The 18,403-nt window shown below is 35.6% G+C and overlaps 1 protein-coding gene across 1 annotated transcript in view; it reads right to left on the minus strand.

Moving 5' to 3' along the window:
• Window positions 1-18,403, minus strand: part of DTWD2 (DTW motif tRNA-uridine aminocarboxypropyltransferase 2) — a 76,732-nt gene that overhangs the window by 28,221 nt on the left and 30,108 nt on the right. The window contains exons 3-4 of the mRNA XM_085305404.1: window positions 18,285-18,379; window positions 6,724-6,913 (exon numbers count right to left, since the gene is read on the minus strand). Coding sequence (XP_085161530.1) covers window positions 6,724-6,913; window positions 18,285-18,379 — 285 coding nt within the window. The remainder of the gene's footprint in view (window positions 1-6,723; window positions 6,914-18,284; window positions 18,380-18,403) is intronic.

An 18,403-nucleotide genomic window follows, 5' to 3' on the forward strand; every position in this document is an offset into this window, starting at 1 on the left:
GCTATGTCATACTTAAGCCCACAGCATTCAATTTCAAGGTGAAAAGCTTAAATAACTCTGTTTCCCAGCTAGAAGAATCTACCTGTTTCCCATCTCTGAACTAAGGGCCCTTTATTTTTCCCTGATGCTATGAATTTTACCTGTTCAATCCTACTATTATTCAAGACTACCTACAATTTTTCAGAAAGTCCTCCTTATCTGGAGACCAAAACATTCAATTTATGACTGTAACATAGAATTAAGRAACAGTATCTATCTGAAAGCATAAGCGTAAGAAGCAAGAAGGCAGAAATTTTATCACAAAGGAACTGACAATGTGTGTGAATTACAAAGGAGCTTTATAATGGAAAAAGTTAGGTTCATTTTTCGGTCTTCCCAAGGAGCTTTGGGGTTTTTTTAATCCATGAGAAAAAATAACCTGACTTGTTAGACCCCTGTTTAAAGAAGCCCAGAAAGCTTTAGTAGTGTCAAAGGCATTCTTTCTCAAATTTAGGTATCTTAAAACCCATACTGGATAGTTAACAGATAAGTATCTGTCACACTTCAGAAGGCTGCCTCCACACAGCTCATGTAGGAGCTGTAGCGTATCACTAAGGCTAACATGGCCCACCGTATCTTTCAAAAATTTACTCTGAGAAAGTGTTTTGTATACAAGTTCTCTACATTAATTCACTTYTAGGATTTCAATTAAAGATTTTTTTTCCAATTAATCTGAAATGCTCTTTGACTTGCATTCTGCGTATGGTATTGCCAAATGTATTGCAAGAGGAAAAAGGAGGAACATGAACTAAAATCCAAGACACCCATATATCTGMGGCTACATTTCAGCATTTTTAAACTCAGCTTGCTACTGTAAGGGTCTGCTGACCTTAAAGTTATGTAAGTATATTCCATGATCCTGTCAGAAAGTGGAGTTTCTAGTATACTCAATTTTTTCAAAAGCATTTTAACTGTGAAAATAATACTTTAAAAACTTTAATATGTACCATTAACTCTAACTGGAGAGCATACAGATCTGGAGAATGACAACAGAAAGTCATTGCTACATGTTTAGAACTGTAATCCTGACTGCTAACACTACACTTATTATAGCACATCGGTATCAAAGCAGATTCCTGTAAAGGATACAGACTTTACCTTATGAACTAAAACAGGTGTAAAAGTCCCTTTTGCCAGCAAGAGTTATTTTTGTCAAAATACAAAGAAGAAAATTTCTGAAAGGAAACATGGTATTGAAACGCGGTGTACAATTTTAAGCCTACATCTATAAATAACACAAGGAAGAAGTTAAATACAAAGCCAGGACGGACTTGAAAGAAGTCAGAGAGTCAGTAAGAGTTATCCRAAAATACGCACCAACATTTAATCAGACTAGTGAACCGCATAGCGTGAAATGCATTCGTTATGAGCAGAATACGAGGAGAAAAAGAAAGTAAATAGCTAATACTGCCAGTGGGGAAGGCAGACATTGTGTGGCAGGATGTTAAGTGAATAATTAGTGTAATAAAGAACACAAATTGTAGGATTTCAGCGCTTTCCTTCAGAGTGTCTTTTATTCCTTCATAAATTCTGCAGGTTCTCAAACAGACCTATCCTTTCTTGAGAGTCTTCTGAAAGAACTTAATTGCTTTAGAAGTCATAAGTCATTTACATAAGCAAGCTTTCCACATTTTCTCTAGATGGGCTCTCCTAAAGCCCAGACCAAGCTTTCTCACCCACTCCTTTGCTTCCAAGTTACTCACTCTAGCTAAATTGCCCTTATATACTCGAGCAGACTTTTGCAAAGGGCCTGGTATGAAAGAAAAAAGTGCATGAAGCAGCAGTCCCATATGGGAAATGAAAGTTGATCATAAAACATAAGAAAGTCTGGAAGGAATAAAGTAAATTTTACAAYGTATTACAAGGTCTGCATTACAGACTTGGTAGTTTTCAGAGCCTCTGTGGACTTCTGTGGACTAATTATTAAATACTTTTTATGAYCCCCAAAGTTTTACCTACAGATTCTTTCATTCCTAAGATCAAATCAGATAGATGTCCCAACAGGCCCAAGAGAATATTTTGGGGTTTTGTCAAAAATGTGTAACAAACTCTTTGGATTTTCAAAAGAGAAGAGTTTTAAGGAGCTTCTTTTCAACAATGAGCTCTTCCATAATGCTGATGTACAAGTTAGATGACTAACTTGCTTTCTGCACCTTCAGCTCCTTGTTACAATCAGAAATAAGAAAGAAAGAATTTGGATAACTAGTATGTCAGAAAAAAGTTATTAATTTATACACACACACCATCATATCTGTGTAATGCTTTTGGACTAATGTTACACACACACACACACACCATCTGTGTGATGTTTTTTGACTAATGTTTTTCTTCACAAATTGCTTTGTCTTTCCTTTTTTAAAAGAAAATTATGTTCTGCCTAAAGCTCCAAAACAAAAGTTTGTATGAGTTTTTCTACCTGGATTACTGARATCCTTTAAGCAGATACTGTTTACCCGAGAGACTGTCAGACAACTAACAATTGTTAGTTCAATGTGAACTAACATCAGAAAAGTATGTGAACAGTATCCAAATGGACATCTCAAAACAGGCCCCTGACCCAAATAGCCTACATACCATAAAAAGATGGGTACAGTTCTCTTCAATAACCAATKTAAGTTATAACTAAGTAGTACAGCTTGAGAAAGAAGAATCAAATTATATTTTAGTTGCATCAGGATGATCAAATTTATCTATTTGATACAGAAGGTTAAMTGAGGGGTTAATTCATTCTGAAGTTTTGTTTGTTTTTTGTTCCTTATTGACTCAATGTTAAGTTCGGCAGGTTAAAACAAGTATTTTAGATTTATGCATAAAGAAATAAGTTTTCTGTCCCCTTGCAATTACATTATGAACATTTCATGTTTTGCTATTTTGAGCAGCTCAGTTCTGTGTTTACCTTTTTTTTTTTTTTTTTTTTTTTTTTTTTTTTTTTTTTTTTTTTTTTTTTTTTTTTTTTTTTTTTTTTAACTACTGGACAAAACTGGCTGGCTATGTCTCTTGATTTTTTACTAATCACTGCTGGCTTATGCATGATTATTCTTTACACTCATTTCGATAGTGCTCTGTTCTCAGGCAGCRTGGAAGCCAAACACTGGTAACAAAATTCTAGCTTATAGCTGTTAAAGTATCATCCAAGTATATTCATAATTTCCAATATTTTTCCCATCAGAAAACGAATGCACCCCATGTTACTTAATTCTCTTAATTATTCTGAAGAGTTCTGTTGTGATCAAACATTGTTTTACTAGTTGGTTAGCTCGTTAATTGTTTTTTCCTCGACAATAATGTGTGATAAAGGACTAGATGGAAATGAGTGAAAAGAAGGAATAAGTAAGAGTCGAGCTTCGTATAAAAAAAATCTGTGTACCTTAATAATCTGTCAGTTATTAGATTTGTTTTTAATAAACAAGGAAATACGGCCAATTTCTTCCAGTTCAGATATTTTTATTTTAAAAGCCATTTAGAAATTAAATTTAGCTTTACATGTTACCAATTGATTGGACAATAATGAAATTTGGTATGTTTACAGCACAGAACAATAGGTTCTATCACAGCAAAAAGCTTGAACAGTAYAGCTTTTTAAAGATCTGCAAGACAAGATTGTCAGTCAGCTCTTCCAGTCATGCTCCTCAGAGTAAGGAGCTCAAAAAGATTAAGAAACAACAGTAAGCTAAGCYGAGTAAGTGAAAACCTAGCAGCTCACTCTTACCAACATCCTTCAAGAGAAATGGAACAAGATGCTATCTTGAAGAGGAGACAGGCGACAAAAATGCATTATCTACTCAGTCATCTCTTGTCATAATGCCCCTACCGATCTCATCTGCCCAAAGCATTAACAATAGGCAGACATAGCAAGTAGTTAAATGCCATAAAGGACTCATCATCTGCAATGTAGCTCAAATAACTACTCAAAAAAAAAAAAAAAATCAAAATCCATTGCAGAAGACAATCCAACTGTCAGCAGAAAAGAATCTCACAGGATGATCAAGTTTCAACTTTATAGATTAAGGCGGCATGAACTTCAGCCCTCCACAGAAGGTTGACTAACACACAAAAGCAAAGAACTTTAGTCACGTAAAATAACTACACAAAAAACAAACACACTTCAGAAAACATACAATACTCTTCTGCTTGTTTCAGCTTTTGAAGAGATTACTTTTCATATATAATCACAGAGAGAAAGTTCAGTTTGCAGCAAGGATATAAGAGAATGCAAGCAAAGGAAAGGCAACAAAAGCCACCTAAGCTATCCTCCAAGTTAATTTTCAAATAAGGGATACTAATTAGAGAACAAATTCAAAATATGTATTGTAAAAGAGTGGGCTGGAGTTTAGCTGTAAGCATTGGATCTTATCTTTAAGCAGATCAATCTATTTAGTCTTAAAAATTAAAAATTAAAAAAAAGGAGAAAAGCTGTAAAAGCAAAGAAATAATTAGTTTCTGGCTTGGCTAATAAAACCAAAAGTAATTCAGAAAGTTATAAAAGAGACGATTAAAAAAAAATGACTAAAATAAAGTTTCTCCTTTATCTCCTCTCCTCCAAGTGAATGTATTAAGAGAAATGACTTCTGTTTTTTCTAATTTGAGAATACACTCTGGATGGGGAATAACTAGCTTACATAATTTGAGATGCATGACTTACTGGCAAATTTGGTAGGACCCAGTCAAGAAGACTCTATGGAAACACTTTCTCACTTAAAGTTAGATCATGTATCAGCAATCAGGTGCATCAGTCTTAGACAAATGTTCTACAGAATTCGAAATGAATTGCAGTGAAATAAATTCTATAAAATCAACTCAAAATTGCAGTGAAATTGAAATAGTGAAATGAATTCCATAAGTTCCTAGTTTTAAGTTTTATCTGTTTTACCATCTTTCTGTGAAAGTCAAAATAACTGGACTAAAACTTAGGATTTATTTTGCATTTCACTTGCACTAGTATAAACTGATTTTTATACTACAGTTAAGAGTCAAAAAGCAACTTCAAGATCTGACATAAAATGGAGATTTCACCCTCTAAAGCAAATTATTTGCAACTTAAAACATATAACAGCTTGGTTTTGCATTAACAGCATATTAACTTAACACTATTCAATTTAAACTATCCTAACCTCATAGCCAATAAGGGCCTGTTTTTTACAAGTTGCTAATTGCCAATTTTTCATCTCCAGAAGGGATACAGTCAGCTCTTCACTGATGAAAATGGAATTTAAGTAATAAAGAGTTTGTTCCATTATTAAAAATGGGTATATCAACACTCTTTCTTCAAAACACYTTTGATAGTAACTCAGACAATAAGGCAGCTTTGTCAACAAATTACACCTGGACAAATGATCCTCCTCTCATGGGACTACTTCAGAAAGAAAAACAGAAGTCATGTTTATACCATCCAGTGTCCAATATGTCCAATACATGCTGAAAAACTGTCCTCTAAGCCCCAGCTACTATGCCAATACATGSGGAGAAATATCTTTAGACATTCCATCTATAAAAAAACAAGAGATGAGGACAAAATGCTGCCTCTTATTTTGATCCCAAGCAAAGCTGCTCCYTCTTCTGCACTTCCATAGCGGATACTGACTTGAATTTGAACTGGTTTGGCCATGAGGCTTCAGCATTTGGGTTCTTCAGAACTTTATCAAAGGAGAAGCAATAAGAGAATCTGTACCATAACCAGGCCTCAAAACACTACTGCCCTCACCACACAAATCCTCTGTGTAYAGTCTCCTAACAGATTTTGCAGGATTTGAGAGGTAGCCACTTCCACATCCTCCAGTACAGAAGTGACAAAAAATGCAAGTGTCAATGCAGTTTAAATATACGATCACAAGGGTCTCAGAGTTGTCTGTATTTCCTAGATCACTAACACCATTCCCACYACGAACTCAGTTCCTAGAAAGCACTCCAGAAGCCTATCACAGACCTTCCATCAGTTGCCAACCTAACTGTTAATCAAGAAAAAGACAATCYGGACACAGAACTGCTAGTGTCAAACGAGTGCACTCCCTAAAAAAAAAAAAAATCTGTAATGCCGTCATTTAACCCAGGTACAGCATTGTAGCACAAAGGAATACAGCCTGATGCATTCACATAATGCATACAAAGAAAGTTCAATGTAATAACAGGAAAAAAGTTTCTTGAATAACAGCAATTGAATCACATGTAATTAAGCTTTACTGTCAAAGCACCAAAAATTCTCATATGGTAGAGGCCAAATACAGGAGAAAGTCTTCATCATCTTCATAAGGGACTACTCTTTCATTTTCTCTATTAGGGCAATGCAATATTTATCCAAGAAAGAAATTRCATATTTTGTTGTAGATATTAGAATATCTCAGGTAACAGAAACATAAGATTTAACATGTAAATTAAAGTAGTTCTCAATTYGCACCAAAAAGATTTGAAATTAGATGCATTAATGCAAACCAAAAATGTCAAGYGATAAAGCAGAAATGCCACTATTTAGAAAGTCATCTTTTTCATAATCACATTGCTGGGGTTTTTTTTTGTTTGTTTGTTTTTGTTTATTATGCAAGTTTTCCTTAAGAGTTGGTTCTAAGTGGGGGGAACCTGCATGGGAAGACATTCCATGACTTGCCTTTTAACAAAAGGGGTCCTTTCTTGGCTGGTCAGAAACCAAGCATATAGTATAYACATTTTAAAAAAACAATACATATAACTTACCTGCTTGGGAAGCCGGAAGAGAGAATTCTTGTAAAATATATCTTTAGCTTGACTCCATGTTCCATCAATGATTATCATCACAGATGGACTGGAAGACATCAAAGCAATTTCTTCCAAATTAGTTGCTTCAGCTCCAGGGTACAAAATTAGAGTATTTGGATTTCGGCACACTGTTGCTAATTCGGGATACCTTCAACAGACACACACACAAAGATAATAATTAAACATTTCCATGACAAATAAATACTTCCAGATATTCTAACCTACTAAATGCAATTCATCTTCTCAATTTTATTTAAGTTTCCAGAAAAAGGTCCATCATTCAACCACCAATCTCTTTTCAAAACTTAAGGTAAAGCTCTTGGTTCCACYTTGCCTCCTAGTTGGGGGGAAAAGGGGTTACACCCATAGAAGTTAGAGAAAAGCTTAATTAATCTTCTCATTCATTTCAAAGCTTAATCTCTAATCTCTAATGATTAAAGCATTAAGAACATCCCCTAATATCTGTTTGAAGTGAAGATGGTTCTTATTGTTTACTAAAAATTTAATGTAAATATTCTAGTAAAATTTATTCAGATGCTAAATACAAAGATACTAGCCTCCCCTTTTCGAACCYTGAATACGTAAAGGCTATCAGCAGCCCTTACATTCAGTGTCCACAGGACATTTCTCAAAACTTTATCATCTCATTTTGGTTTAAGTCACTATTTCTATAGGTATGCCCCCAAACCCTAYACATTCTTTTCTTCCTCCCTGTTGGTCTGTACATTTGGCATGAAGTAGAATTATTTATTCTCCCTTAAGGGTTCACATGTTGAACAAGTTACTGTAAGAATCAGTGGGAGGCACCATCATTCAGGTCATACCATAAGCTTCAAAAACCACACGGTCAAGTTAGTCGGCAAGGGAGAAACTGCGAAACGCTGACGTTGTAATAACAACTTATTACTTGTCGTGAATCAAGCTCAGTAATAGCAACTTGTTTTCAGAATTGCCTCAATTCAGGGAGGGAAAAATACAAAGTAAGTGCTTGACTGAAGCATATGTGAAAGCTAAGAAATTAATTCTGCATAGTACTTCAGAGGTTATAGAGAGTGACTTCTGGGGTAGAGAGGGAGCAAGAATAATAAACAGTTGAAACAGTCTGTGCCTTTTTTGCACTCGGAAATCAAACGGGAAGCCAATGCAGCTTAGCACTGTTCTAGCCTCCTTACCTCCTTTATGRTAAGATTGCTAAAAAGGCCAAAAGTATTCCTGATCATTAAGCTCAACCAGTGAGCAGCAATGTCTCTCATTCGGTGTACTATCTTCAGAGTATCTTCAAAGCRGTCATGTGAAATACATCAGATACCTCACCGCCCGTTTAAAAACAACTGGGAAACCAAATCACTTACTACATATGAGCTACAAAAGGGACTAAAGCTTGGGGAAAATAAGGTGCAATACAATGAGATTGACAATGGCCAGCACATCTAGGGGGATATCCGTGCTATCTAACGAGAATCACAAAGAACAAGTATATGTGCCAAGAAACCAACAGAAGCAGGATATCAATTCACAAAAGCAAATTCCTAATGCCATTGTATTCTCAACAGTTTTGAGGTCCCAGGACCTGGCCACCTGCACTATTTCTCTAAAGTTCAAACATCGCCTTTCCTTTCTTCCTTACAAGAAAGAGGAGGAAAAAAGGCTGAGGAAGAAAGCAATGCTTAATAATAGTTCTTTAGTTGACATATTAGGTGTACTTCAAGCCTGCATACTACTTCATCACTCTGGACAGATGTGGGAACACAACTTGATCAGTGTTAKGTTTAGGCAGAATTTCAGTGCTAAGATACCGAGGCTCTGAGCTCAAGACTTGTCTAGAACCGCACTGGAGACATCCAAAAATGGAAGAAGAATTGAATTCAGTATACCAATATTAGCCCAGAGCTAGTCTTCCAATATTTGACCATCTTAATTCTCCAAGATAACAATCCAGATTGACAGTGTTGAATAATGTAGTGTTGAATCAGATCAATGTTATTTACCAAAAAAGAAAAAAAAAACAAGGAAAAATCCAGTAACAAACTTTTCTTCCAAAATAAACAATAAAAACAGTGTAAACAGAGACAGAAAGGTTGTAGAACAGGTTTGTGCTAACTTTCTACCAAGGAGTACATGGAATCTTATCTGCAAAGTTTTTTAACCTTAAGTTCACTGGTAATTTGTAATCACTTCAGTTTAATCAGAAATCATGCTATACCTAGTCATATACAATAGGTATTTCACTTCAGGTTCAAGGTTTAARTGTACAAAATGGGTCATTTACTTCATATGCTTATCTTGAAAGCTTAACTCTTCAGAAGAGCCAACTATCCTAATTCTAGGACGTTAGAGTTTTAAAAATAATCAAGATCTTAGATGACAGTCAAAAAAACCACACCCGTCCACTATCTTGAGCGATGCTGGGTATACGTAGAGAGATCCACCATACTTTTTTTGCATAGTAAAAGGTTCCTAAAATATACACACTGCTCAATCCCTTGCAGGCCATGGCACCTCATATTTAATTGCACCATAATCTTTGGTTTTCATTTTTTAAGACTTTGCTTTCTGTTGGCTTGTTACCGATACATAGCGCAATAAATAAGCCTTTTCCTGCTCATGAATCACCACTACCAAGAATTTTCCTCCCTTTACCAAACAGGTTTTATGTGAATCCGTTAGTCGCCTTTAACTGTAACTGCATAAGCATGAGAAAGCCCCAGAGAGACCAAGTTTGCAACACTGACAAATAAAAATGAATCTGTGTTAACCAAACTGATACAGCATTGGAAAGGCAAGTAGGTATCAATACCACCACTTTCCACGGCGATTTAGCAAGAATATGCTTATCTGCTTGCTTTGGGTAAACACTGTAATACAGTATATTTAATCACACACTACTATCCAAATACTGCTACAGGGCAGGATACTCCCTACTTGAGCCAGATGTTTTAAAAGGAAACCATCATAGAAAACTGTGAAAAATTAGCTATTTCACTGAAATCCTGAATTAAAGCTGTTGTCTGGTCAGCTCTTTTGAAAACCTGATCCATACACTATAATACATGTTTGTTTGTTTTTTGCATACAAGCTTTGACTTGTATGCTTAAGCTTACTATAGCACAAAATAGAAGATTATGAATTGGATTTCATCTTCACATAACTTTACTCCTAAAAGCAAGGGCATGTAGTCCTACAGTAAAAATACATTAAAACAGTGTCAATATTGATCTTTTTCTCCACAAATACCACTAATTTACTCCACTGTTTAAGTACAAGAGTAATTCGAGACAAATAGTATGGCTCATTAAAAATACAGAAGACATTTTTATTAAGGTTGATGTTTGTATTCATGACAACTCATGAAATATTAAACAACATATGCCAGCTTTGAAACTCTCCTCAGAACCRCAGAAGCTCCTTGCTCAGTGCTATGCCTATGTATTGAAATGAATTTTTGCTTTTCATCTCCACTTCACAAAGATGGAGTCGAAAAACTCAGCACCACACCRCTCGCGTATATGTGATATCCAGCCTACTCACACCTTGCCTAAAAGCATCCCGTTGACTAGACACAAAGGCCAGGCCACACACCACATCAGTGAATTAGGAAGGAGATGTGCAGTTTCCTAGAAAGACACCATCTCCAAGGCCAGTAAATTGCTACAAGAAGAATTGAAAAAGTCTCATTAACAGGCTTAACCTGCTATAAATCACTCTGCTGTAAGCTTCTTATCTTTTGAGGTGGGATGGGTTTGGAGTTTTGTTATTGTTGTTTTATTTCCAACTAGTCTTATTTAAATTCAGGGACATAATTGCTTAGTCCAGCTAGACCACTTAATGTGGGGAAAAGAAATCCAACAGAAACACAGGTGAAATAAAAATGAAAGGATTCAGTTGGGATAAGCACATGGGTAAGTTAGGAGCACAAGTGCAGGCACCAGCATCAGGAAAATTAGTACAGGCTGMAGAAGAAATAGTTGATTGTTGTGACAGAAAATTTCTGCAGCAGCTGCYGGCAGTCAGAAAGGTGATTTTCTTACTTATCTTGCCATATTTGATGCACAGGACAGAACAGCTTTCAAGGTATTTGTCACACAGCCATGTGGTTTTGGCAGTGGAGAACAGGGAGCTGCCCACTGAGGAGTCAGCATTTGCTATGAACAAGATACTGGCACCACATGYTTCAAAATAAAGCTTTCTTCAGGATTAAGTTTTCTTTAGGAACAGGTTTGCCACTAATTTCATTATACTTTGAATCCAGGAACAGTTCAATCWAAGAGCTATCTCTTGTAATCAAATTCATTCTCACTAGTGTTCGAGAGATGGAAATCTGTCACCTGCGAAGCCTCACATGCAAATGCTTGAACACAGTTGTGGCCTAACGCTGGCAGACACGTCACAGACCCTGGCAAGGCTGGGCACAGCAAGGAGCGCRTCAGTTAGCACAGCAAGTCAGAACAGGAGGGGAAGAGGAGCAAAGTGCCGAGTGGCTGCTGGCCATTGTTAGAGAGAGACTTAAGTTACGTCTTATTTATACCTAGCTTGTCCTAGGACATTCCATCATGCTTTTACAGAAGCTTTGTTTAGTATGAAATATGCAAAAGGGACTGGATTTTTACCGATGATTTTAAYCGGTACAACTGGCATGCTCATGGCACACTCTTTGAAGTTATCAAATCTCAAGTGGGGACTCAAGCTGAATTTCCTTAGGGGGGAAAAAAAAAGTACCTTTTTCCCTACAGGTCAGAAGCTGACCTTTTAAAAGATTTTACAACTCTGTCAGTCAGGGAAAAAAAAAAAAAGAGAAATCCTGTATATGCGGGGGGAAAAAAAAAAAAAAAATCTTGTCTCAAAACAGCCCAGCTGCTCATGAGCCTCACCTTTTTCAAAGAGCCTGCAGGAGCGCACTATAAACTCAGAACTGAAATAAAAACTCATTTCTGACTTTARGTACTGTACTTTAGTGTACCAGCAAACTTGCTGGGACTTAGAATCACTTCATTKTGGATGCTATTACTCACATCACTTACCTCATTCAAGAAGTGGATCTGATAAAAAAAAAAAAAAAAATCAAATACAGGGTTGTTCTATGTTAACTTAATAAAAACCAACTACGCAAATCCCTGATTTATTGTCACATGTATTCATGTACTTTTAACAGTTACCAAAAGCTTTGTGCATATTTGTTTTGATTATGACTTTGATGTCATGAAGTGAGATCCCTTTACAAAATCTAATGGAATAATCTTATAGTGAATCACTGATAAAGTTAAATATATGCAATTCACTCATACATCTGTAACAAGAAAAACATGCAGATCTAACAGTCATCTTGACTAGGGTGAAAGGTAACTGAATTTTTAATTCAATATTGTGCAAAGAGTGGAAAAGACAACTTAATTCTTTTGGAAATTTGACTGTCATGACCACTACATAATTTCAGCTGGTGTAACCTGAAAGGGCCTGATAATGAACATAGCTTTGTTGTCTTAAGGGTACGATCTAGGTTTGTAAATCAACATAGAAAGGAGAATAGGCAATATAATGATAAGATATGATTTGAGCGATATAAGTGACACTTGAGGGGAACTAAGGAGACCTTAAATTCACGTGCAATGGACATTAATAGAAAAAGAGGGAGCTTGCTCAGGGTTACAGTCACAGAAAGAGGTGTTGCTTTTTTTCACTGAAACCTATAAGGTAGAGCAAGATCCAGTCTGTCCTCCATGGGTCTCTAAGCAATGGCTAAGGAGGGAAAAAAAAAACAAAAAAACAAAAAAYAAACAAACAAAAAAACACTTCAAGACAAGACATGGTTAACCAAGAAGTAGGAAGGTAAAAAATTTCTTTCTGGAAAAGAAATTCAAATCTTAGTATTTTCACGAAAGAAGCAGCACAAAGAAAGATGATGAAATACAAGGGATTAAAGAGAAACCAAAAGGCATGTCTTAGCTAAATCATAATGATTACATCAGAAAATAAGTGTAATAAATATACAGACAAAAGAAACCAACTCAGCTACTGAGGATAGTTAATACCATAAGTTTAAGTGCATATCAGAAAAGCTAGGTACAAAATCAGAATATGAAACTATTCTGCAAGTACATTAAGAGCAAGAAGAAAACACTGGTCACAARCACTGGCCTGCAACTCAAAGGAAAAATTAGCAACACATAAAACCTGAAAAGTTGAATTCCACAGCTGAACTTTTCAATGGAATCATATGAGTAATGCAGTGAGCTTCAACAAACAAGTCAGCTCTTCAGGTAGAATGCAGACACCTCAAGAAGTACTCTCCCTAAGTCAGAACAATTTGTGCAAAATTTAGAACTGTTGATGAGAAGAAATCCCTCATAAATGTGAAGTAATTGAAGAAAGTCTAAGGACAAGACCAGCAAGAGCAATCAAAGCCTTTATAGAGGAATTGAATAGACTAAATATGTTATAGAAGACAAGGCCACGGGCAAATCAAGGCAGCATCAGAAAACAAGTACCAAAACACAGGAAGGAAATAGCCTATTCTCCTCCATCCACAGTAGAAAGGAATAGAAATATTGAGCATAACCACAGCAACAAAGATACACAGAGGAGAATACCGTAGAGGCTCCAGTACTGGACTGTATTAACACTAGGCATATATACATTTGATTTTGTCTTCCGTATAGCAACAACACAGTGATACTCTGAGGATCTTTCAAGCTCTACTTCTGTTAAGCGTGCTGCTATACATTATAGCAAATATCAAATACTAATGGCTGTCTTCACTCTCTTAATCTTGCATATGACTTCCACTAATAGCACATCTACAGATATCAGTGTTTCCAGTCTTCTCATACAGGTGTTCAATGTAACAATCTTCCTATGAACACTCACTATGGGTGCTACATTTGTAGTGCTTGCATATATTACTAGCTTTTGAGTTTTCAGTATCAGTTTGCAGAGTATAAAAACTACAAAAATTCTCAGGCAAAATCCATTTTTAGTTACAATTACAGTATTCCATTTAACATTTTCCTTCTGTAATTAAAAATTCGACCAACCTGAAGATCATCAGCTTCTCTTTTTATAAAGACACAAATTAAAATAATCTTATCTATTACCTTCCTTTCTATAGACAGTTAATGTAGAGCTCATAAAAAATGATACGCTTTATAACTACGACTATGGCCTTGACCTAAGATAAATACTTACAATACATCTCATGCAAACCACCATTCAGCCTCAGTTTTAATATGCAGCAGGCACTCTGGGTCCATGTAATCTGTTTAGTCTTTCAACATCCTCTGCTAATCAGAAGTCCTGGAATCTTTCCATTTCTTCCTAAACTGTATCTAACCACTCTGCCACAGAAAACTTTCATGTCACAGAAAACTTACACTGCTTGATGATGGTCATCTCCTATGACTGCTTCACTAAAAGTAAAATGATTAAATCATTTCACCAGTGCTGAAAGCAAGGAACAGGTTGCCCACAGAGGCCGTGGAGTCTCCTCCTCTGGAAATATTCAAAACCCGCCTGGATGCAACCCTGTCTAACATGCTGTGTAGGTGACCCTGCTTATGGAGGGGTGTGTGTGTGTGGGGGGGGGGGGAGGCCCAGATGATCTCCAGAAGTTCCTTCCAACCTCACCCATTCCRAGAGTCTCATGACCATACCTACAAGCAGCATCTCATTATTCCTGGGATGCATGCTCTAGAAGTGGGAAAGTTAAACACTATCTTACCTTATTATAATACAGTCTTTGCAGCATAAACATTTTTGATTACACATTTATAACCAGTTTCTTTAAAACTCTTTAAGGGTTTTTAATTCAATAGGAGACTATTAAACTTCAGTGCCAAATACAAGTGTTCAAACTTAAAAAAAAGCCACATTACCAGTTAGCATCAAATAGTACTAGTAAGAGAGAACAGATGCTAATTTAACATCTTTAAAAAATAAGCAGGTTAACAGGAACTTCTCATTTTTTCCCTCACTATTACTGCTGGTTCACCTTTGCAGGTCACTTTTTACAAACTCCTGCACTTGAAAAACTATGGAAATACTGATCTCCATAGTTCACATAAGATAATTAAATGAATAAAGTCAACAACTTCCTATGCATTTCACACTTAGAAACAGTTCCTTAGGATCAGTGCTGAAGTATAAGAGACACCTAGGAAAAGAAAATTGCAGTTTTCATACTAGTCTCTAATGGGGTCTATAATCCCACCCTCGCCCCCCCCCACCCCCCCACACACTTTTAAACAGCACAGATTTATTTTTGGTTCTTTGGTCACAAAATTAGAGTCATTAATATTAAAAGTTTTCGGAAGCTTGTAATTTTACAACTTTTCCCATTTACAAGGGGGGAGTGTCAAAAAACCACTTAAGTAGTCCTTCTTAATCYTGGAAAATCTGTACATCACAAACTTCATACACTCTAGTAAGTTCCACAACGAAAATTCACRATTACTAATGCCTCTGAATAACATTAGCTATTACAACATAAATATGTAAATAAAGCAGAAGGTAGCCTGCTTGTCTAATATGTCACTATCATTAGGCTGGTAGTGTGATCTTAAATTTGTTTTTCCTGTCATAGATGGAAGTGGTCTGCCACAGTGTAAATCTAGAGAAAGAAGAAATAACAGGTTCTCTTTATTCTGATATTATTCCTATTTCCATTTACTTCTCCTTCCTGAGGTGTTGTACTTCTGTAATACTTTGTTCAGTACTTCCCTAAAATGAAAACTGCTTCTTGCATTCACTGTTAGTGCACATGCAGATTTTTCAAGAAAAACAGATTTCAACCAACCTTGGCATGTAGTTTAAAATCTAATTCTAATTAATATAATTTCTCTCTGCTACCTTAAAAACAAATCATTTTGCTTCATAATTGTATTCAATCTGTTACTATTTTCAGTTCTCATTCCATTATCCCAAAGCATCATGGAAATTTGGAAGACACTGACAAAAAAAATCACACATCCTGTGTCTAACCTAATAAAAGTATAAATTTGGACACAGTCCATTTCTGATATCCTTTCTTCTGCTCCCCCATCTCCCCAATAAGCTTTATCTACTACCACACTGTGAACTCGCAGAAATAAAACTGCAAAAGTGCTGCTGTGAATTTCAAAGTATAACTATGAAAAAGAAAATCAAAGTTGCTGTTTATAAGGGATATGAATTGTTCTTAGGCTAAACGAAAGTCTGAAAGCTGACATTAATCCAAAAGACTGCAGTAGAACGGACAAGAAAAACTACCCGTAGTATGGCAGTTTATAAGCAACTGTTTTAGAAAAATACCGATCTTTTCAGTTTGTCATTACTGCAGGATCAAAACAGAAGGATATTTTTTCTTAAAGACCAGTTTAGAGGTGTGTTTTGTTTTTGTTTTTAATGATCAAAATAGGTCCTAACCTATCACCTAACCACCTAACCTATCACAATGTAAACTAAGGGCTACTGAGAATATCTAGAGGTAGCAGTGTACTTATACAATTTGAAATTACAGGATTAGGAACCGGTTTTCATTTTTAATGAAGATAAGCTGATCTCTGTATACGTACCATCACCTGTAGCATCACAGTACTTAGTGGTAATTCTTGAAGAACACAGACATTGCAATAGAAAACTTTGATACAGCATTTTAATAAATAAGCTACATGCCAAGTAACTGAATAAATGTTTCTAAGGTGTGCACAAAAAATAACAGAAAGAAGATAAAACATACAAAACAGGAATGTAGTCAAAGGAATATACATTATTCCTCTAAATTCTCAACACACTGGACTAAAACCATGGCTGAAGCTTTGTATGAAGATTATTATTAATATAGGTCACTATATATTATCATCCAAGAGCTGAACATTGTATCCCACAATCCAATCAGCATCTATAGATTAAACTACATGGGCAGAACATCCCTCTTTCCAGTAGAAAGAATTCTCCAAACATGCCCTAAGCCCAGGAGAAAGCCAAGGCAACTCTAGCACCAAGAATAATTACAGAACTGTCCAGAGAACAGAATTTAGAAAATTTCAAACCAAAACAAAAATATCCAAGAAAATTAAAAATTAGCCCAAGAAATTAATGTTAGAAGTAAAGCACATATTTCAACAGTAGTGGTAATTAATATATCCAGAAATGTCAAATCTCTTTAATTAAAGTATATCCACAATTACTTCTCAAAAAAAGCTGTAAGTTTTGCTTCAAGTAATGTGTATGTCTCCTCTGGGGCCTGGACTAAAACAATTTGTTTCCTCATTAACATGGAGTATTCACAATGAAGTGAATTTGCTTTCAGCGATGAACACCAGTTTTTTATCCACCTGACCACATAGTTCTAGACTTTTCCTGATAATTGATGTCCCTCTACTCTAGATAGAGTTGGTATTCTCTGTTCAGTATATGCCAGAAACTCCTGTTGAACTGAACAGTGTTATTATTAAAGAACTACCTTGCAAAAATTTATTAGTAGTCTAAGAATGAAAATAAATTCCATTCAGTGCATGTCAGTATGAAAAGTTATTTCATTTTCAGCTTTAACAGGAAGAGAGTACAGTTTCCCTGTAGCCTGGAACTTTAGATAATTATCTACAGTTATTACCACACAAGACTAATAGAAAAGCATTGTATTTCTAATATGCTCTAGTTGCTATATACAGTGGAGTGGGAGCAGCAATCTGAATCACCTTTCAACATTTCTGTTCAGTGAACTCTGTAAAAAGTTTTCTCCAAAGATTAAGCTCAATTTTAAAATTTGCTTCATTAATAGTCATTTGTTTGCTTTCACTGAGAACGTAATGTAATAAATTTTAATTAGCTTTTGCACCAGAAACTGATTCCTAAGATTCACTTCAAATGAAGACAAAAGACATTATTTCTGAGATCAATATTGTTCTAAGTCTCAAAGAAATAAAAAACAAATTTGAAAACATCATGATCTCTTATAGTTTTCCAGAAAGAAGAAAGGATTGGACAGAAAAATACGTTTTTGAAGAATTTTTCATCTTCAACACTCATGTACAAACTACTACTTGTATTTCTGTAGCACCTCGTGGTTTGCTGAACAAAGTAAATACAGCAAGAACCACGCAAACCAGCAAGATGACCCTAGTACCAGGTAAGAACATAATTACAGAAAAGTTTTATGAAGAGAGTGACCCAGCAAACCGGTTGCCTTGTCATTAAATGATACAGCAAAGAAGAAACTGGCCATTCTTCCCACCTGAAAAATACAGATGGCACTGTAGCATACTGCAGAAGAGTAAAAATAAGGGAGGAAGTCAGTCCATTGTAGGAGATGATTTATAACAGCATCTTGCTAAAAATCAAGACAGTAAAAGCTGCAGATCAGAAAAACCTATCAAGTGTTTCAGACTATTACACTAATTTTATATATACAGGAAATCAAAAGCTTATATTAAAGTGAACATACACCATCAAAAAAATCTGAGAACATTGACTGCTGTTAATAAAGAAGCAGGAAGAAACACCTCAGTAATTATAGAGAGAAGCAGAAAAAAAATATCAGTCATGCTTACCTGTCTTCACTGAAACGTCGACCAATCAAAACTTTACATTTGTCTGGAGGGAGACAAGCCACTAGTAGAGGTACCGTCCTTAACACTCGACTTTCCTTTAAGAAAAAAAAAAAAAAAAA

This window comes from Rhea americana, unplaced genomic scaffold, assembly GCF_003343005.1.
Source record: "Rhea americana isolate MKP2758 unplaced genomic scaffold, rheAme1 scaffold_22, whole genome shotgun sequence".
In the NCBI taxonomy this organism is placed as follows: Eukaryota; Metazoa; Chordata; class Aves; order Rheiformes; family Rheidae; genus Rhea; species Rhea americana.